Here is a 23,181-nt window from a genome sequence, read left to right as displayed (position 1 = left end):
CTTGTGGTAGGTTAGACCTTACAATGAAAGATTTGGAGAGTCGATACTCGAACAACCAGCCTAAAAGATTTTACGTGTGCTTGTCGCATTAATAATTCATAATTAAACATTCCTTCAACAAGTTCCCAAAACGTTTTTGGTGGAATTTCAATAAACTTTGCCATGTGGTTTCCACTTAAGCCTTGACGCCGTAAATAACGGGCAAAAATTGTTCACGACTCGCGGGGCGACCGAGTAAAATGTCGGGAGAGGAGGCCGCGACGCTATGAACGAAAGGAGCGCGAAGTAAACGCGTTTTTTGCGCCCGAATTCCCTTGTGGACGAGAGTTGCCTCTAAATAACGATGGTGGCGTTGGGGTAGCGGCGACACTAGCCTAACAACAACGCCTATCTTCATTGCAGTCCAAGTGTAAATGGTCTTAAACAGTCGAGAAAAAGTTTAAAATAAATTACGAAGTAATGACTACCCAGTTAAAAACCAGACCAACTCGATATTTTCTTCATAAATGAACTATTAAGCTTGAAAACCAATACGCTAAACACAATAGATAAGAATATACGACTGAAAAACTAAATAAATTACAAATAACTAACGGGTTCTACCCTTTAATCATCTTATCTGCTGACTGCGCTAAAACAAGATTTGACTTTTAAATTTTCAAACGTAAAAAATATAGACTTTAAAAACAAAATAGACATCTACATAAGGTGTTTATAATCTTCAAGACCAAAAAAAATTATTAAATTTATTTTTATCCCGGTTTTACTAGTATTTAAACTTTAGAGATGTGAACGTCAGTGGCTCATCGGTGAAACGTCCGCGTCCTAAGAATGTGCCCCGGGTTCGATTCCTGACGACGATCGTATTTAATTACAAATTGATCAATTTCCACAATCGAAAATTTTATACATGTCAAAAAAATAAAATGGTACAGGGAAAATTGACGTTAATAACTTTGAAACTGCTTAAAACACTTTCGCCAAAGCTGTTTTTCTTACACCATTACTACATATTAAAAAATTCTATTTACTCTAATCAAAGATAATTTAAACTCATTTGTCTTAGCAGAGATAATATAACTAGAATCTAGGGTAAGTAGTTATATTATCTTTGGTCTTAGCCAGGGCCGTGCAGAGGTATCCTGAGGCCCGGGCAAAGTTACTCGCGGGCCCCTTCGATTTGCACCCCCCCCCCCTTGAGCCCTGAAAACTTCTCTCAAGTTATCTGGATTTGCACCCCCCCCTACAGCTACGGGCCCCCCTCGTGGGCCCTTTTCACCCGGGCCCCGGGGATTTTGCCCCCCTGCCCCCCCTCTGCACGGCCCTGGTCTTAGCTGCATGCATTTAATTTTTAAAAACCTTGCAGCTGCCGGGAGTAGTGGCTCCCTCCTGTAATTCCAGGCGTCCGGGAGGCAGAGTTTGTGGATGGTCGTGTGAGGACGACTACCAATTCCCCAACGGGTGGTCGGAATACTTCCGCCACCGGTGTCCCCACCCCTGTCCCCACGTATCCCTCCGTTGGCGTGGCCGTTACACATATCTCGCCCTGGTGTCTTCGCCGGGCTCGCGGTCTTCTCAGACTCAATCAGCCCTTTCTTCTTTGAATAATAAAAAAAAACCTTGCAGCTGTCTGCTCGTAGACCACTTGTCCACATAGCTGTGTAGTAGTTGATTGGCTATTCGAAGAATCTATCTATGGAAGTTCTATCGTAAGGAAAATAAGCTATTTGTCTAAAATGTGTTTTATTTTATTTTATATGGATTTGAAGCTTGGATTTTGTGTTTTTCTTCCTCAGGGTATCTATGATAATGAAAATGAATTTTATTATTATGTTTGTTTGTTGGTTTAGAAAGTTTCTACATGGTTGTATTTGGTGGATTCTGTCTTTAGCGGTGCAGGACTAAGGAGTCCACCTTTTATTGTTATTTGTTGGTTGGCCATACTGTTGTTAGGGTTTTCTCTGTCCTGAATGAATCTCATGAGCTCGCCCACTCCCTTTAACACTAGGCTGTATAATAATATTGTATATAATTTGGTTTATTATCTAAATTTATTGATACGTTTGTTTTCCATGAGATACGTTTGTTTTCCATGAGATACGTTTGTTTTCCATGAGATACGTTTGTTTTCCATGAGATACGTTGGTTTTCCATGAGATACGTTTGTTTTTCATGAGATACGTTTGTTTTTCATGAGATACGTTTGTTTTTCATGAGGTACGTTTGTTTTTCATGCGATACGTTTGTTTTTCATGCGATACGTTTGTTTTTCATGAGATACGTTTGTTTTTCATGCGATACGTTTGTTTTTCATGCGATACGTTTGTTTTCCATGAGGTACGTTTTTTTGCCATGGTTAAAAAAGACAGTTGTTGTCGGAAATTTAGGAATGGACTTGAATATTTTTATGAAGAGTGGAATAAAACAATTTAGAGAGTGATAGTTTGATCAGTTCATCCAACCCTACCCAGGCAATTTTTTACATGGCTAATAGAGCTAAAGCCCTAGTAACACTGGGCTGTAAAATAATATTGTATATAATTTGGTTTATTATCTAAATTTATTGTTGAGAAATTGTGATGGGCAAGTTTTTAAAAATTAGTGCGTGATTGATGAGGTACGTTGGTTTTCGATGAGATACGTTCGTTTTCCACGAGGTACGTGCGTTTTCCACAAGGTACGTGCGTTTTCAGTGAGATACGTTCGTTTTCCACGAGGTACGCGCGTTTTCCACGAGGTACGCGCGTTTTCCACGAGGTACGTGCGTTTTCCACAAGGTACGTGCGTTTTCCACGAGGTACGTGCGTTTTCCACGAGGTACGTTCGTTTTCCATGTGGTACGTTTGTTTTCCATGAGGTACGTTTGTTTTCCATGAGGTACGTTTGTTTTCCATGAGGTAAGTTTGTTTATAATGCGATGTTTAAAAACGTGCACGCGTGGATTTTGAAAAAGGCAGTTGTTGTTGGAAATTTGGGAATGGACAGAATATTTTTTATGAAGAATTGGAATAAAATTATTTAGAGAGTGATAGTTTGATCAGTTCATCCAACCCTACCCAGGCATTTTTTTATAGGGCTAATAGAGCTAAAACCCTAGTAACACTGGGCTGTAAAATAATATTGTATAAATTAAGTGATTTCTAAATACAACGGTTTTTCCTTTCAATTGAGACAATAGACGTAATAGCACTTGTCACTGTTGGCAGTGGTTTATTTTTTCTTTTCGTGGCTTTTTCAAAAGTAATAGTATTCGGTTCTTTTGGTTCAGTCCAGTTTGGTTCTCCTTCGGTTCCGGTTCGGGTCTACATGGAGCCGTAACCGAACCGAAGTGGCTTTGGTTCCCATTTCTTGGAACCGGAACTGAACCGGGATTTTCAGTTCGGTTCCGGTTCTAAACGGCAATCCTAGTTGGAAACCTATTTATTGGCCTTCTTAGCAAGGGTTTAAAAACACCTGTTTTTTTTTAAAATACCCAGCCCAGTGGGTTTTTTTAGGTTTTTTTCGGGTTTTATTGGGTATTTATGGGTTTTATTGGGTTTTTTATTTTAAATATATTAAATATATTATGTTTATTAAATTATTATTGTTCATTAAATATATTATGTTTATTAAATTATTATTGTTCATTAAATATATTATGTTTATTAAATTATTATTGTTCATTAAATATATTATGTTTATTAAATATATTATGTTTATTAAATATATTATGTTTATTAAATATATTATGTTTATTAAATATATTATGTTTATTAAATATATTATGTTTATTAAATATATTATGTTTATTAAATATAGTATGTTTATTAAATATACCCCTGTAGCACATTGGAGTCGGGCCAACGTCGGCAAAAATATTATAATGGCGAAGTCGGCCGACTATTAGTTTTACAGTCGAAATGACCTAGGGTCTCAAGAGTCGGCCGACCTTGGAAAATTGACACTTTGCCGACTCTAAACGTATTGATTACCCGGCTACGGAACGTCGTTGGGCCGACTGTACTAATATGACTATTCCCGACTCAATTCTGACAGATCATTATAAAGCACACAATAATATCAAACAATAAATTTTTATTGAAATGCACAGTACATTTATTCTAAAATAACAAAGCGTTTACTTCCAAAAATACCACTTGTATTTAAAAGTACAAAAAATAGGAACATACATATTCAGGAACTTTTATATTTAACATCTTATTCGATGCCAAAAAATGGAAATCTGAACATATTTATTATAACAATATCGAAATGTTTGATTTGAAATTAAATACCACTTGCATTTAAACTTTAAAAAAGGTAAAAACTTATTTAACATCTATTAGATGGTTAAAAATGGTTATTGTTTAAACAGAGATAAAAATTTTCAAAGCACTTAAGGCACTATCAAGCACGTTATATCCTTAATAACGATCCTAAAAACATATTTCCTTCATTCAGAATCGGTTCCTGTATCTTCCTCTTTGTTTTCTTTCTCGGCTTGTTTCTTTTCCGATAGTGCTTTCTGTTTCACTGCTCGTTGCTGTCTACCTCCTTTACGATCCGCTTTATGCTTCAGCCACATTTTGATTATCTCTTCGATATCAAAAGTAGTTGATTTTCCAAATTTGCTATTTCGACGAACAGCATCTGTAACGAAAGAAAATTATCGAACATTTCTTAAAGTCAAGCTATATATTTATAAAGTATTTTTCAATTTACCAATAATCGCATCTTTCATCTTAAGTTTGGAAAAGGCAATGCAATCTTGTTTCCTACTCCAATTCATTTGAAGCACAAGATTATGGTGAAATGAATTTCTTAAAATTCTTCTTACTATATCACCGAGCGTGCGACCACCAAAAGATCCAAGATGCGAAACCTACGAAGAAAATAAATAAATACTACTGCTATTGTAAATTTTCAACTCAAACGTACAATTTTTACTCTTTCTGATTCACGCTCTAACACCTTCTCATACTCCTCCAGCTTCGTTGGTGATATTATTGGTAAAGAAGGCAAACCATTGATATCCAAAAAACCACCAGCATTGTTGTTGGAAAGCAACCGCTGAACATCAATTAGTTTACGACTCAGATTGAAAACACTGCTCTCCGAAACATTTCATCTTTAGCGCAGCAAGCTGTTATATTTAATTGAAATATGTCCTTATATATGTATTTTTATATTTAAATTATATTTTTTAGTACATGAAGCTTTTGTAGTCCTGCTTTGAAAATCAGGTGACACATTTCGTATAAAACTTTGACTTTGAGAACCTATAAAATCATAAATATAGCAATTATTAAAAGACAATAAATATTTGGATATAAACTGAAAGTACCAATTGAATGATTCGACATAATGCCCCAGCTCGACTGTGCAGTACCAGAAATAGAATGCAGTGGGTTTGATAGGGAACCAGAATGCGTCTTGGTTTCTATTCCAAAAAATTTATTAGATATATTTAATTTTATATTTTATATTTAAGATATATTTTCTATTACGTGAAGCTTCTGCAGCCCTTCTGATGTTTTGTAAATCAGCTGACACGTTTTGTGATAGATTGTCTTCAAGTATATAACTTTGACTTGGAGCAGCTAAAATTATCAAGAGGCGTTATTAAATATTAATTTGGATATGAATTCAAATACCAATGGAATGGTTCGACATTATGCTCCATCTTGATGGCGTATTATCAGAAATCGAATTCAGCGGGTTTGAAACGGATCTAGAATTCGTCAAATTCAATGCTTGGGAATTCATTTCTATACCAAAAAAAATTAATATAGATTAAGAAGTTTAATTTATACAAAGCTTTACCTCCATCGCCGTTAATTAGATTTTTATCGTCATAGTCAAATGGTTCCTCTGGTTCAAAATTCGAATTTTCATTAACAATTTTCGTTTCCTTAGAGCTTTTCTCGTTTTTGTTGAAATCTGCCACATTTTTTTAAGATGTATATATTTATATATATTTCCGTCTTTTAAACCGAATAAACTAATTACGTCTAATTGGAATTGTAGGAATTGTAAGGCTTCCTCGATCCGACAAAATTGAGCTTTCTTGTCCATCTAAAACACTAATTTCCTTGTCTGGTATCTTCTCTTTTTCGATCAATTGCGCTTGGTTGCACGTGTTTGCTTGACTATAATTGTTTCCTGGCAAGATAAGCGTAAGCGTTTTATCAATATATCATTCAAGTTGCCATTATTTAGTTAATTTTATACCAGCTATTCCTGATTTATTCAAGAAGAGTGCGACAAAAATCCAGGCTTGTTCACATCATGGTTTGCTTCAGTTTCCTTTTGAAAACCTACGCAGTTAGCACATATATGTAACGAAATGGTTTTGGAAGCAATATGGTAATGAAAATATTATTTACTAGTGAATGTAGGTGGATCTGGCATTTCAAACTGTCTTTGTTTTTTTTTTAAGTTTTACTTTTCTTTGGCTGCTGATCTGTAGAAGCTTAATTACGTTAAACAAGTTTTTACAATATGAAAGATTAAGATTCGTACCACTGCTTTTTTTCTTCAGTAGCTTTTGGTTTTTCTTTTTCGGGATTAGTGGTTCTGAAATCGCATACGTATATAATTTTCATAAACTTGGCTCTTAATTAATTAATTCTGTTTGGCATTTAATACAAACGAAACAAATAATACCATTTCAGTGTCATCGCTGTTTTCCGAATATTTGTCGGATAATTCGTCTTCACTGCCCTTATCACTTTCTTCACTGCTATACTTCCTAGCAGTCTTTCGTTTTCTTTTGCCTCTTCCCATATCCACGTCTGTCGCTAAATCCTATGTTTCTTCTGCCATTTTGCATTTTTGTCGGGCTTTCTCAATATTTTCAACTTATATTATAACAAGGAAATTTAAATTTTTTTAAAAAAGCACGATTTATTTATCGAAATATATTTATATACTTGGGTTTCGGGTTAAAATATTAATCTTTTCTTGTTTCCACTTTTTATCCGGGTTCTTTTGTTTTTGAACAAGTTTAGATATTTCTGAGGTTCGTAAATGTTTCGGCCAATAGCATAATTTTTTATTCAAGCACCACGAAACAGGTAATACTTCGACAGAATTATCAACTTCGAAGTTTACAACCAGAAACATCTAAAAAATTACGTAGAAATCGTTAAGCCGAATTATGTGAGATATATATACAAAATTAAGTAAAAAAATTAACTATAGTACGAAGCAGTTTAGGAATCGTGTAGCAAAGGAATAAAAGTATACAAGTGTGCAGAAGTGTCATTTGGCAACCTCAAATATTTTTGTTTTAAACTAGTGTATGGAAAATTGAAACTTTCTTGAGTGATTCTACCGTTAAATATACCCAATTCAAATAAATTCATAGGATAATCGAACAAATCGTCTACTTTCTTGCAAATATTGCATTGAACCAATATTTCTTGGTCTTGATTTTGGTAAACTTCACGAACAACCACAACTTGTTCGGTTTCTAATTTAAAGCAACTGTTTCCATCGGAAAGAGATGACACTAAAAACTTTGGAGTTTGTAGTTTCTTATATGAAATGACTAAGGGAGGTAAAGTAGTATTGTCAGATTGGTATTGTCTTTTTAAAGATAGAACTTTTTCTTTTCTTGGAAAAATATGCCTTGCGTTTTCTTGACATCTATTAATTGCCGAAGAGGTTTATTAGGTGTTCTCAGTTTTTTCTTTAAAAATTGCAAGGGATTTTCAAAGGGAAAGGCGCTGTAGGCGTCAAGCCTTCCAAAAACATTTACATCACTCGTCATGTGAGAAAGTGCGTGCACATTCATTATTATGAACTCCATCCCATATAGGTTCCTGGATGTAGATATAAAGAAATTTAAGAGTTCGTTGGCGAACTGTGATTGAGATTTGGAAAGTTCTGGATGAGCCAAAATATAAATTGCACAATGAAGTACTCTAAAGTGTTTCAGAACGTTTTCTTCCAAAAAATCAGCAGCGAGTACCGGCCCAGTGTAAAGGAGAAATTGCCTCAACTCGGTTGCTTTCCAACGATCGATGTGTCTTAGAGACCGTGGTTTTCGAGCAAATTCGGCTGGTATGTACTTTCTAATTTCTAGCAATTTTGCAGAAAACAAATCAACAGTTCGGCTACTCATCCTGACAGTCAATGGACGGCTAAGCCAGTTTATAATTAATTTTTTCATAACGCCTTGGCAAACCAGGTGCATGTAATCTAAAGGAAACTGGCGCACTATATCGATATCTAGGCTAGTCAATGGCGATGGTCCTCCTCTTAAATGGTGAAACTCGTCTTCTTCGGCTCTAAATGATTCATTTGTTCGTAGCGGGACTTCATTGTCACTCCAAAACACAGAACGCCTATTATATCTAAACCCAGTGATTACGCATTTATCACAAGAATGATACCCAGTGTGACCTTTTGTGTTTTTAACAAATGCACGGGCTGGAGTGTCCAATATAAAGGGACCTTTCGAATTGCACATATATGTACGACCGTTATTGTGCGTAAATCCGTCTCTTGTCAGCTCTTCTAAGTCGGATATAAATGGACTTAAATATTCTTCTAGGCTACCAGGCTTCTTTTCACCATAAAAAACGCCAACAATGAAAGGTTGACCTATAGTACCTTCAGTAAAATTGTATACTGCCGCCAGGATTGGCCAAAAGTGATTTGCAGAACTTTTAAATAACGGTAGTCCATCAATATGATATTTCATAATGATAATCTGGATTATCGTTAATGAAATTCGCTAGTCCCTCCTTCAATCCGACATACCAAAATTCACCTCCATCTATATTTAGAACATTTGTTTCTCTTGGTGTTTTCAATAAGGTTCGTGAGTCAGCAGGCATGTCATGGCCGTGATCTCTTAATATTTTGAGGAGATCATTTACCGCTAGATGGTTTACATTGAGGTTTAAAGCCCAATTTCTGATATCAGGTACAATATTTTTTGGAACCTCTTCCTCATCACTACGGTCAGAAGAACGAAATCTGACAATTGTTCATCATCCTCAATAAATTCTTCGTTGTTTTTGTTATTTTGGAATAATAAATAAACCAATGAACTAATTAATTAAGTTAATTTATTAGTGAACGATATAAAAATAAAGCAAACTCTGTGACAATGTAATAGCAACTGACTAGCTTAGCAGTGTGAGGGAGCAGTACTGCCAGGCAACAGAGATAACTGCCCAACAGGGCTGTCAGACCTATACAATGTATTTATAAATACCCCACACTACACCTGTGGTTCCATATATTTCCCATGATGGAAAGTTATTCTTTCTGACTCTACCTAAAGCTTACTATGGCTAAGTATCCTCTGATAACCGAACAACAACACTCCCCCACTTAGACATTATAATATCATGGTTAGACATATGGTTAATCATTAACAACATTTTTTTTTCATTGATTATTCAATCCCAACATCTGTAAACAATTTATCCACCGATCTTTGCTCAATAGTTTTGTGAAAATATCTGTGGCATTCTTTTTTGATGTAACATACTTTAACACGAACAACTCTTCAGATGAATAATCGCGTACAAAATGGTACCTTATGTCGATATGTTTGGAATTCTGATTTTCAACATTATTTTTACTATAAAATATAGCAGATTGATTGTCACAATACACAGTGGGTGTCAGAAATCCTGAACCGAATTGAAATTGTCTAAGTCCTTGTTGTAGTATTTGGATCACCCACTTTAGTTCCTTAACTGACTCCGAAAGTGCCTCCATGGTCGACAGGGAAACTGATTTTTGTTTTGCTGACCTCCAGGAAAACGGACAGGAACTTATAAACAAGACATAACCACTGATGAATTTTCTTGTATCACGATCTGTGCTCCCATCACTGTCAGAATACATGATTAGCTTTGGTTCAATTTCTTTCATGTAATTTAGTCCATAAGTTATTGTGGATAACAAATATCTCACAACTTGATGCAAAAGAGTCCAATGTAGAAAACCCGGATTGTTGCTAAATTGCGAGAGAGCTGTTATTACTAATATAATATCCGGTCTTGTTTTTTGCGCGATATATAAGAGACTGCCAATCAACGCTTGGTATTGGGTGACATCGACTTCTCCCGGTGTTTCTGGGCAATCATTTCTCGTCAATATTACATTGGGATTCATGGTAAACTGACGGGTTCTTCCAGATGAATGTCGAATTTTGCAGCCACTTTCCTGATGTATCGTGTCTGATGAAGTTTTATGCTTCCATCACCTTGTGTCAAAATCAACACGAAATAATGTAGATATTGGCCCCAGACATTTAACATCATAGGCACCTGCAATCTTTTTCTGTATCTCATCCAGTACCTGCTGATTACAAGCCAAGACCGCTATGTCATCCACATAGACCATTATTATTGCTTGTCCAGGGACACTGTAGACACAGTTAGTACCAAGGACGTTGTTGAACCCGAGTAGATTAAATGTGCGATCTAGCTCTTCATACCATCTTCGTCCACTTTGTGGTAATCCATACAGGGCCTTATGAAGTTGCAGGCAATATTGTGACGATTCTTTTTCATTATACCCATGGGTTTTTTTAATTCGAACCCTGCTTCTTAGCGAGAAGTCATTACAAACACGCATTTTATGTTCCAAAACATGACAGCATGTTGACGTTCAGTTAATGTTTGAGAGTTAAGAGGGCTTAGCCAGTGGCATAAGGGAGTTGAAAAGGGAGATGGGAGCATCAAGAAAGACCCTTTGTTAGTGATGGCACTAACACCACCGAAATAATGTTTTGGACCCAGTTCTGAAATTGAATGTCAATTTCAGTCTCATCTCTTTCTAGTACTATCGTGTATATTTATCGGAAAGAGGGACTTTTTATGTAATTTTGTGTACAGTTCAACAGCTACCTTGAAAGCAGTAGTGTACCACCAAAAGTGAAACATTTTATTGCATTATACATAATGACTTGATATTTCTGGTTTTAATTTTTTCTACGTTAATAGTAAGTGTAAGGACCTGTTGAGGTACGTGATATGAAGAGCTTTCCACCACCCTCCTACACAGTATAACCGGCCACCTGAATTAAAGGCAATAAAAGTTGCTACCTGATTTGTTTCTAAGGTGATGCCTTGGGTATTTTGCATATTTTAATAAACATCAGGGTTACATTTTGTATGCCTGATGGCTTGACCCAAAGTTGTATTAGCATAACTAAGAATATGGAAAGACAGATTTTAAACCCATCCTTCTAGTAAATGTTTATCTGCTTTAATTTCAAGCGCTGGAAAAAGAAAATAATCTAAGATAGTGCCATTTGTTGATCTTCTGAAGTGGTAAGTTTCTACAGGCCACCATAGAAGCTCAGCTTTTTCTTATTTTATGTGCCTTTAAAATTCTAGTTTTTTGTGACACTAGTGGTCTTCAAAATTTGTGAGAGTGGTACAAGAGGTTATTTCTGTTCTTCCATATTCTTAGATAACCAAATGCACTCTTGGTTGAATCTATTAGGCAAAATATGATAAAATTTTTTAAATGTGGTTTGAATTTTTGTTACTCTTGTTCATGATGACTTGTCTTCCAGTATAAAGGAGTCATAATTTTAAAGGGCTTCTCTTCTTTTTGTGCTCCTCAAAACCATTTCTTTTACAGTAATCTCGTAATTGATTGGCATTTTAAGTGAAGCTTAGCCCTCATGAATGAGGATATGAATTTTTGATGATAAATTTTTTTTGACAATGGAATTCGTGGAAGAAATTGATGCAAATGAGATAACACTTTTACAAGTAAGAATAAATTTACGATATTTACCCGCATTAAACATTTTAGGTCAATAGCGAGATTTTATTAAGTACCAGTGATTCGGTTTCTAATTTTTAAAAATAAATTATAATTGAGGTTTTTATATGAGAAACTGATGGTAACTAAATATTACACGAGATTGGCTTAAAAGTATTTTCACTAAAAACTTGAAGAATCGATTGAAATAAAACTGACTGTTAAATTAAAGCTGACTAGGCATTATATACTAAATAAACCTTATCTTATCAGGTTACGTAAACTTAAACAAACTACGGGGCTACCAGAATAGACTATATTAATTATACAGACAGAAAAATTATTATGAGCTGGCCCCTAGATGGCTATACTGAGGGTAGAAAAGAGAAAAATTGAAAAAAAAACAAGGTGATCACTCCCAAAAATTAACGGGTCGTGATACACCTAGTAGATTAGTTTCTTGATGAGTATTGTTGTAAATAATAAAGATTGAGTGGTTGCAATTAAGTACTCAATCATCATCGTGTACTTAAAACTTTTTTTTACTTGAAATATATAGTAAAATGAAATATGAAAAGACATGCAATACCAATATTTATAAAAATAGGGTAATGAAAAATGACTTTAGATCAGATTTATTCTACTATATTACTACCAAGGCTCGAGGTGTTTATTCTTGGATGAACAGAATACTGGATCTGAATCATAAGGAAAAAACCCATATGAAATTGCATTATTCGCCAGTGTTTCTACATAGAGAATTTGCTAAACTCTTCCACCCGAATAAATAGCCCGTGTGTAAAAATGTTAGATGACCAGTGAAAGTTATTACGTCTAATGGCGTGAATTTATTCATATTCGACCATGAAACAGTAGGTTATATACCTGGTACTATCATTATTAAAAAAAAGGCTGGATTTTCTGCCAATTTACGTCACAATGATATTTAAACGAGTCAATCAGAGATGAAAGGAAATAACGCTAAAAATCCAACTAGTGCTTTGGAGTTACAGTGAGTCCATTTTGTGTTTTGCGTTTCATTTTTAGACTCCATAAGTCTTAATTATATTAATTATGGTTTAAAAAGTGCTTTTAAAATGTCTGTTTCTACCAATATGACTAGTTCAAAAGTGGATCTTTTGAAAGTTATTCATTCCACCTCTTGTGATAATTTTAAGAATCTATCATTAGTTCATTTACTTAACTTATCGAACCTAGGCTTAGCATCATTTGAAGTCAAGTTGAATAATTTTCATATCTTCGGCTACAGCTAGGAATTCTGTTTGAATGTTTGAAATATCATTTTAAATTCATTCAAAATACTTAATTGATAAGTCAAGACTGAGTTTTTCATTCACTTCTGGTAACAAACGTAAACCAAAATGGTCTAAATGTTTGAGACTTTATGGTTTTAAAATTTGCTTCCTCCTTATCAAGGGCTAACCTAGCAATAACCTTTAGGGTTAATTCTTCACTCGCTAAATTTATTTTAGATTAACTAAAACTAATTTCACGCGCAACTTTCGCGATTTTTTAACCCATAATTTATCTTATCAAACGGACTCAAAATATTTATGGACGCAAAATTTTAGGCAGACTGTATGCGGTGATGCCACTGTGGGTGTGGTTTAAAAGCTAAGCCTTTTTTTGAACGTGATGGCGCCAGTGTCATAGGAGATCTATATTCATGGTTTAATATGAATAAATTCATGCTAACGATGTTCACTTGTAGTGCACTTATTCAATATTTGGGTAGAAATCTTTCCAATATAGGACACTGGTGCTCTGAATGAACCAAGCATGCATTCTAAATTCAGGGTAGTTTATTTATCCTAGGTCAAGGAGGATCCTCATTGTCCAAGGTTTAGTTCTATCTAATTTGATGGAAGACTATTCTAACTACTTGAGTTGACAAGTAATATTTAACAATAAAAATTTAAATTTGTGTTTCAGGTTGTTGGTAGAGGTGCTTTTGGTACTGTGAGAAAAGGAAAATGGAAAGAACAAGATGTAGCTATTAAACTGATTGAAACTGAAGAAGAAAAAAATGCCTTCTTGGTTGAGGTTATTTGATATTTATTATTTTTAAATATAAGGCCGATTACATTTAACTCTTTTTACACATTTTTTACTTTTTGTTTTAAATTAATTCATTTTTAATCTAGTGACCGACCCCAGGTAGCAAAGCAACGTTGCAATTTGGTTAAATTTTGGTTATCTGGTTGAAATATCGTTATGAGTTATTTTTTCAACGTTCTACTAACGTTGAATTGTAGTTTATAAATTTAACTGTTTCGAACCAAATTTTCCAATAACCTTCTTAACGTTAAAATAACGTTGTTTTTAATCAATTTCGTCCAAGTTTATTTTTAGACGAAAATATAACGTTTCTTTTTGGTTTTGTTAAAAACTATTTTTTCATTAAGGATAAATAACCATATAAACGTTCTTATAGATACTAATTCAACGATAAAGGTTAAAATTTTAACTTAATACTTTAGTATATCGTTGTTAGAAATACTACAGCAAAACCTCTAAAACTTATTTTTGGTCTTACAATTTGTCATTTACCATATTTTCAGCCGAATTAAGTTGCCTATTCGTAATTTATCCATCTATAGAAAAAAATTCATTTCATCCCCTAGCTCAAGCATAGCTCAAGTGATGTGTTATAATAATTAATTTTATTCTCGGGTATAGAAAGTGATTGAACACTTTTTGTACCCCGAAACGGGATTCTAGATGTTACAATTGTAATGCGCGTAGGAGTGTGGTGGCACCGTAGCAAGCCCTTCATGCCACGCGCACGTGGACTAACAACTCCCTATACATGCGACCAATCGAAGTCGGCTGTGGCTCTGCACAGGTAGAGATTATCTAAAGTGAAAGTAAAAGCAGTACCTACGCATTTGTACTATAGGCAGTGGTAAAAGTATCGCGCCATTAGGCAATAGGCATTAGCACGGTCGGTTTTAAACAATCAATAGATAGTGCTGTAATTTGAATGAATATGGTAATTATAAGTATTAAATATATTATCAAGTTAATGATAAGCTTATAAAACACTAATAGGTATTTACTAAATGTCATTTGACATGATCGCTTAGTATTTAATAATGGATTATCGTGACCCAGCAGTTAAGCCTTTGTATCACTTTCCAAAGTCTCATTTGCATTAACAAACTTGGTTTAAAAACTATGATTTTATGAATTTATTCAAGCTATAAATCAGTTCACATTGTATGCAATAAATTAACTTAGGTTCAATTTGTTTCCAATAAGTTTAAAATTTAGAAATGATACTTTTTATTTGAATGTTGAGTATTGAAATTGAGAAAAACTACATTTTTCTAAATCTTAAAAATGAATTATTATTACCAGGGCTATATTTACTGCTAATCTTGAAAAATATAGGCCATCGCAAATTCATATTATTAATTAAAAAGTTTAGCAATAGACAGTTGTGACAAAAAAATTCAAATATTTAGCTCTGATTACATGATTCTTGGTACACGATACAGTGGGTGAACAAAATACCAGTGTATTTAATGTGAAAATTTTAAATTCTGTGATAAAATATAATTCCCTTCCCAAATTGATGTCTCTACATTAGTTCACAATGTTTGCATTAAGTGATTTAGAAAAAAAAAATAGAAATAATGCTTTTTAATTCAATGTTGAGAGTTGAAATTTGGAAACATTCTACATTTTTCTTAACCCTAAAATAAGGGATTATTTTCATTAGGGCTATATTTACTGCTAATCTTAAATACTATAGGCCATCACAAATTCACAATAAAAAAGTTTTGTAATAGTCAGCTGTGGTAAATAAAAATCAATCTTCATCTGCAATTCTGCAGTTTGTTTATATTGATAGAGAAATTTATATTGCTTAGTTAGTACTAAATAATTTTGAGGAATGTCATTATTGTTATATTTTGAATATTTTTTTCTGTTGTCATTGAGTTAAGGTGATTTGTGTACCTTCAATAATGAAATAGATTTTGTAATACCATATGTTTATACTTTTCAAAATTGGGATTTAAGATTATCTCCAAGTATTTTTGATTAATTTGAATAAGATTTAAATATTTAGGAAGTAACGACAAGTAAGATTAAACTTTTTTAAGATGTTTGACCAAACTGATGGAGATTTTAGATTCAGTATTGCAATAAATAGCGTGTATATTTTCCGTAAAAAGCGATTTGTGATATTTTAGAAACAAGGGAGATATTATATTCGCTGTATACATCGAAATTAATATTTAAAATTCGTTAATTAAATGCTTAATTTCAAATATTCTCGATTATTGGAAATACGATTTAAGTATTTTTAAATAACGTATATTCAAGTTTTAAGTAGATCCAATTTTTTATTTTCCAAAAAAGTGATTTGTGTTAATCTAATTAACTGATATGTTTTAGTAGTTCATATTGCATTGTAACCCAAACGTTTTATAAAAAGTACAGTTCTTTCTTTTCTTAACTTAAATTTTTTCCAGTGTCTGTTTATATTTTTATGGCTATCAATAAATTTTTATGTGAGAGATGCATTAAATACAAATTGATCCATTTCGGAGATCACGCCTGCTCTAATTAGTATGTAAAAGGCATACATTCTAGTATAAGAACGACGTTATTTTAACTCCTAAAATACGTTGATTTACAGTTGGTTTCAATTAGAGCACTAACGTTAGAAAAACGTTTTATGGTAGTTTATTGAACGTTTAATAAACGGTTTTTTGTATAACGTGTTATTTACGTTGCACAAGTAACGTTACGATTAGAAAAATACTAACGTTAACTAAACGTATTTCTAACGGTTTTTTTATAGTATAAATCACCGGACATGATCTACGTTATTATAACGTTTGATTTACTACTATTTATCAACGGTTTTAAAACGGTTTTTTAACCACATTTTGCTACCTGGGACGTCTTTAAAAAGAGCCAATAACACAATATAATGCAGAAGTTTTTAAAGTAATTTAAATTTTGTCAGTTTTCTATAACTGACTTAATTAAAGCATTTAAAACTTAAGGGATTCCAGAAATATTATAATTCTGTGCTTCTATGTTTATTCTTCATTTCCCATTTTTGTAACATAAGGGTTGTAATTCAACTAAGAACATTTTAAACATATTAGTTACATTGACAGTAAATATTTACTTAGATATTTTTCTCGGTGACAACAGAAGTTTTGCTGCATGTGGATGAAATTTGTGTTATCTCCAGCCTGTCTTAAACAACTGATTTTCCTGAGTAATAATCGTATAAAACTGTTATATTTTGATATTTTAACCTTATCAAATCAGTAATTTTAGTCCTATAAATCTATTATTTTGAAATTATTGTGTCCTATATTTATTATTTTCTGTATATTTTCGGAAGCCTTTGATTGGGAGCCGCAAAACTTGCTTAATTGATTAGGAATAATAAATATCATTATAATGTTATCTTGCTATTGTAATTTTTTACTCTACATAGGTCCGGCAGTTATCCAGGGTATGTCACCCTAACATTGTGAAATTTTATGGAGCTAGTACAGCACTACCAATGGTAATAAGTTTGTATTACAAAAAAAAACAATAAATTTCATAGAATTTCTGGCCAACTTTCAGGTTTGTTTGGTGATGGAATATGCTGAAGGTGGTTCTCTATATAATGGTAAATATAAATGGTTATAACAGTTTTAAAATGGTACTAACTTTGTTAGACACAAATATAATTTTGGATTGATACGTGCTGCAGCTTCAATGTTAAAAGTTAAAAATTGTGGATGCATCTTGTGTCGTGACTTTTTTTTCGATGAGCGGTGATCCCATTTAACTACATTGATGGGAAAATAAAATTTGTGATGTGGCAAGTAAGCCCATAAGTGTTAAACTCAAAAATGTGTCAATGAATAATAAATTGCTAAGTTTAACAACTAAAAATGTAATAAGTTTATAACTCACAATGAATCTAGTTCCACACCATGGCATTGTCACTACTGTGTAGCGGAACCAGTGTTAGGAAGAAGTGGGTTTCCAATTGGCCTGAGGATAAACAATTGGCTGTTCTTGCGAGGCTAGTTGGAAAGTGTCATTTAGAGCATCATAAAATAGATTAACTTAGTTTATATAGAACAGGCACATCCCACTAAGGCAATTGTTGAATTATTTATAAAGAATACCAGAATGTTTTAAACATAACAAAAACAATTTACTATAAACATTTAGAGCATAATTAGCTGACTGAATTTGGAGGACTAAGAGGGGAATAAAAAACTTCTTAGCATGGTTGATGGCAAAGCATATTTGCGGATAAATTAAGGTGAGAGTTGGTTGACTGTACTCTGGTGTCTTCCTAGCTGATAGTAGGAAGTTGAAAGTCAATAGTTCCTTTGAGGTACACTTTCTTACCGAACTCGAAAGAGTGGGAATAAAGAGGGTCTATACATTTAAATACCTTGGATTATATTTTGACGAGCAACTCAACTGGACAACACATACTGACAATACGTTAAACAAAGTCAAACAAATTATGGCTGTTTAAACCATTTTTAACTAACTCGAACTTACACAATCTCTGCCTCTTATATAATGCCTTAGTCCAGCCCATTTTAGACTGTGCAGATTTATTCTACAATAATACTGGGTCCAACCAGCTCAAGAAAGGGCCATTAAGTTCCCCATACTCCCAATTTGAAAATTAGCTTTTGCACCCGATTGCACCCCATTGCAACTTTTCCCTTGGTGAAATTTCATGTTACCATAAGGTCTACATACCCACCTAGTTTCAACAAAATCGGTGATTATCACCTCGGGTAGTCTCCTCGTTAGTTAAGGGCCCTTACCAAAAAATAAGTGGTCTAAGAACAATTTAAGTTGGTTTTAAGTTTGTATTTGAGACAAATACCAACTAAAAACCTACTTAAAAACAACTTAACACCAACTTAAAACCAACTAAAAACTTGCTTAAAATGTTACTTAATAAAGACCACTTAAAGCCCACTTAAAACTTACTTAAAATGTTACTTAATAAAGACCACTTAAAGCCAACTTAAAACTTACTTAAAACGTTACTTAATAAAGACCACTTAAAGCCAACTTAAAACTTACTTAATAAAGACCACTTAAAGCCAACTTGAAACTAACTTAAGGAAGACCACTTAAAGCCAAGTGAAAAAAAACACCTTAATTTTATAGGCAACTATAAAACAAATTAAAGGGAATATAACCTCTGGTTATATTTCGTCACCCTCCAACGCAGTTTCGCTGTTGGCCGCTCCCTATGACTTTAGAGGTTTTGGCGAGGTAATCTCAATTTCTGGAAGTCTTCCATGCAGATCGCGTTGGAGGAACTAATAATATGGCCTTGGCCGACTTGTTAGATATAACTCAGAACCTATTAGCACTAGCGACTCGTGGTGGGTCACATTCGACGCGGCGTTAAAACTTACTACAGAAACGATACTGAACTAAACCCTATTGCTTAATGTAAATTTTTTTAATTTTTTTTGGTCTGTTATAGAAAAAGAACCACATTCAGTGCAAAATCGGGCATAACTCGAAAACGGTTCGTTCTACGGCCATGTGGACATAGCTGCACGGGCTCGTGAGCCCCATGAGCCCGCCTGTTAATTTTCCATAGGAAGGGCTCGCGTTAGATTACGTCTATGGAAGCGTGAGACGAGCCCGTGCAACTATGCATGTGGATAGCCGCGTTCGACTCAGCATTATAATTGCCATCAGGAACAACCCCAAACATGGTCCAATTCGTTGAACGCGCAAATTTTGGTGCATCTGCACGCACTTGCCCCCCAAAAAAATATGTTGTCCACCTCGCATCGTTGCGGACTCATCGCATCCTTTAAGTAGACAACAAAATAGAACGTTTAGGCCACGTTGCAAGTTGGAACGAATTTTGCAGCTTAACTACCCTCTTTTACCCGTACTAAATATTGTCAATTGTTCTCCTATGGTTTTTACCCTCTCCAGTCAAGCTCATATGAAGCGAACCCCGATCCTATATCTGCTATGGCCAGCCTTTTAACTTATCTCGTGTCGTTGAGGATAAATAGTTTTCCTGGAGTACTAAAAAGTGGCTAACTTTAGCAGTGGCATAGCCAGAGAGGGCGTGAGTTTGTAGCTTTGACTGTACTAAATTTTATTTCTACATTTCGAACCCGTCCCCTCCTTGACAAAAGTCTGACTTCGCTGCTGCTTTTTAACTTTACTCTGGCTAAAGAGCGAGCATACGTTGAATACAGCATAACATGAGAACGCACAAATGACGGCGAAGTGAACAAAAGGATCATACAGATTAGCAACGTTAAAGGTGCATAACCTCTGGTGTTTCTGTGGCCCTCGAAAGGTTTCGCGTTGGAGGGTGTATTCCCTTTTACCACGCTTTGTTAGAGACGAGTCGGTCTTTTTATGATCGACCCGGCCCCAGCCCGCTGCATATCTACACTATATCATAAACCAAAAAAAGCTTCATTCTATATGGGTTTAGGCGGTTCTTCGGGTCTACTCCGGTTCGATCGGTTTTCCGGGCCTGGTCGGACAAAATTTGTATTTTATTTTATCCGGTCAGGCAAAATTTAATTTAAAATATTTCTGGCCACTTTGAGCCTTGAGAGGAAATTGGAAATAAATGGTACCAAAAGTGGGAATATTTTCTTGTACGAGGCCACAGTAAATGATCCGAAAACCAAAAAAACGTATGCAGTGACCCAAATGCTAAACGAAACACACGATTCGAACTCATTTACTTTTGGTTAATGTTTTGGCGCCACTCAGGAGCTCTTGCGCCTAAAGAAGTAGTTACCGACAAGTCTACTGCTCTTTTAAACGCAGCTGCCAGGGTCTTCAGAATTGCCCGTTTTCTAACCGACTACATCTCATTTGTAGCTAACTTACTCTTCCAACTTAAAGGCATTGCTGGTAGAGTGAGAACTCGCAATTTTTATCTACGCGCTTTGGGACAGGCGATTCAGTGCCAGAGTATTAAAGAACTGAGACATTTTTGTTGCAACAATAACGGTTTCACTGAGCAAAACTGAAGGGCAAAATGAAGAAACCGGATTAATTACCAAATGTGAAAGGAGAAAACCGTGGATAATTGCCAAAACGTCAGGTACCACCACCCAAGAAGAGCTAGATCAACTTGTTTCAAACTTTGGCGAACCATCCGCTGAAGAGTCACCAGATGGCAGCGCTCTCGTGGAAAACAGTTTCATCAATTTAAAAAATAGTGTTCTCCCATGAGATATTACCTTTAAGAGTTGACGCTTTTTTGAAAACACACATAAAAGTTCTGGATGGTGGAATGAACCTTGTAGAATCATCGAGACAAGAAGAGAAAGGTACGTTTTACTAATTAATATTGAATTTGTTAAATATTATCATATGGTACTTCACATAGTTGGCCGTGTTAAATATTATCATATGGTACTTCACATAGTTGGCCGTTTCGTTGTTTTTGTTTCTGGCAGTCAGATGAAAGCGTCGTCTGCTTTCTTTATGTATTTTGGTTTTGTATGGATGAGAATGAATAAATGATTAGATCTTGTTGAGCATATTCCAAGCGTGGTTTATTGTTTTAGTTCTCTCTCCCTTTTTGATCATGACATAGTTTAGGTTAAAGTACATAGATAACAACATTAAGGGCAACAAAGGTTAAGAGCCTAAATGATCGATAGGTATAGCAGTTATAGCAAGGCAAGGCTTAGGTGAAAGTCAACATGGCTTTCAAAGGGGAGGAACTATTCACCTTCAAGAAATTAGACGGCACCAATTATGCTGATTGGAAAATAGATATTAAAATGGCATTGGCTGCGAAGGGTTTAAGTAAATTCATTGACTCTACAACAACCACACCACAAGATCCACATTTATTGGCACTACATAATGAAAAGAAGTCCCAGACATTGGGTTATTTATATTTGACTTTAGAGCCAGAGATTAAACGTCTATTAAGGAATGCTACTGATCCATTAAAGGCATGGACCACATTGAAAGAAACGTATGAACCCATATCCAGGGCACGTATAGCCATGTTACGTCGTACATTCATTACATGCAAACCAGAGAAAGGGGAGCGGATAGAGATTTTCCTAAACAGAGTTTTGGAAGCTGTTTCTTCTCTAGAAGAAGCAGGGGGGACTATTCCCGACAATGAAATATCGTACCAGATGATCAGTGAGCTCCCTCAGGAATTCAATGGTGTCGTATTAAATGTATATCAATGGGAAGATGCGGATTTTACATCAGCGAAAGTAAAACATGCTATTATTTCTGAAGCCGATCGTTTGAGATTAAAGGACGATGTAAACGAATCAAGGCTAGATGTAATGACAACTTCGACACCACAGTCACAAACCCGAAGAGAAAGTAGAACATGTTACAATTGCGGTATACCTGGACATCTCGCTAGAAGATGTAGAAAACCAAAGAAGAGCTATAGCAAACAAAAGAGAAATACCAATACTCGAGACAGACCAAGTTATGATGTTGCTACAGTATCAAAGCCCGATGAATATGGACCACGGACAGATGAATGGATTTGGGACTCTGGAGCAGGGGCACATCTGTGCAACGATATGAGGTGGTTCACAAATTTGAAATCTATCGCTCCATTAACAATGAATTCCTATCATGACACGTTTACCGTAACAGGGATAGGCGATGTAGTAATCAAACATCAGATACAAGATAAGACACGGATCTTATTATTGAAGAATGTAGGTTTTGCTCCAAATGGCCGACGAAATCTCATTAGCGGATTTCAGAGTGATAAGGCAGGACACAAGTGGAGGGGTGGTGATCAGACATTGACAGTTCTAAATGATAAAGGCGACACTATAATGATATTCAAAGGTGACCGTGGATTATATAGGATGTTTGGTGAGCCATATACCGAAGATGTACCGGTAGTTAATTATACCGAAAAAGCGAACGACAGTTTGGATTTATGGCATAGAAGACTCGGGCACCATAGTGTCCATACCATTATCAGGATGTCAAACAGCGGAAGTGTGAGATATTTACCTCAGTTTCGTAATCAACAACATGAGTGCGAAATATGTAAAGAAACAAAAATGACAAGAATGGAAAGGAAAGCAATACCTACAATACAAACAACAAAAATATTGCAGCTAGTACATACTGATGTTTGGGGTCCATCTGCATACATATCAGGATCAGGCAAAGTGTATTACATATCATTTCTCGATGATAATACACGTTGGACAGAAGTAGCAGCAATGAAAAATAAATGGGAGGTGTTCGATAAGATGAAAGAGTACATAGTAAAGATGGAACGCCAAACAGGTGAAAAAGTTATCTGTATTAAAAGCGATAATGGTATGGAATACTGCAGTAATAAGATGCAAGATTTCCTCAATTCAATGGGTATTGCACACCAACGCACGAATGTATATACACCCCAACAAAACGGAACAGCAGAGA

At 34.8% G+C, this 23,181-nt stretch overlaps 1 protein-coding gene across 2 annotated transcripts in view; it reads left to right on the top strand.

Annotated features, from left to right (window-relative positions):
- Positions 1–1,643: 1,643 nt before the first annotated feature.
- The window catches only part of LOC149933304 (mitogen-activated protein kinase kinase kinase 7-like), a 47,042-nt gene continuing 25,504 nt past the window's right edge, over positions 1,644–23,181 (top strand). The window contains exons 1-5 of one of the 2 annotated variants that reach the window (XM_090156390.1): positions 1,644–1,709; positions 11,599–11,732; positions 13,678–13,788; positions 17,213–17,284; positions 17,347–17,392. In XM_090156390.1, the coding sequence (XP_090012516.1) occupies positions 11,685–11,732; positions 13,678–13,788; positions 17,213–17,284; positions 17,347–17,392 (277 nt within the window). In that variant the 5' untranslated portion in view covers positions 1,644–1,709; positions 11,599–11,684. Of the gene's footprint in view, positions 1,710–7,803; positions 8,047–11,598; positions 11,733–13,677; positions 13,789–17,212; positions 17,285–17,346; positions 17,393–23,181 lie in introns of those variants that run through there. The other variant, XM_090156389.1, reaches the window with a different exon arrangement.

The sequence above is a fragment of the Leiobunum rupestre genome, chromosome 8 (assembly GCF_980474605.1).
Source record: "Leiobunum rupestre chromosome 8, qqLeiRupe1.1.hap1, whole genome shotgun sequence".
Lineage (NCBI taxonomy): Eukaryota > Metazoa > Arthropoda > Arachnida > Opiliones > Sclerosomatidae > Leiobunum > Leiobunum rupestre.
Note: the sequence above shows the minus strand (reverse complement) of the source record. Positions and strands in the feature narration are given on the sequence as shown.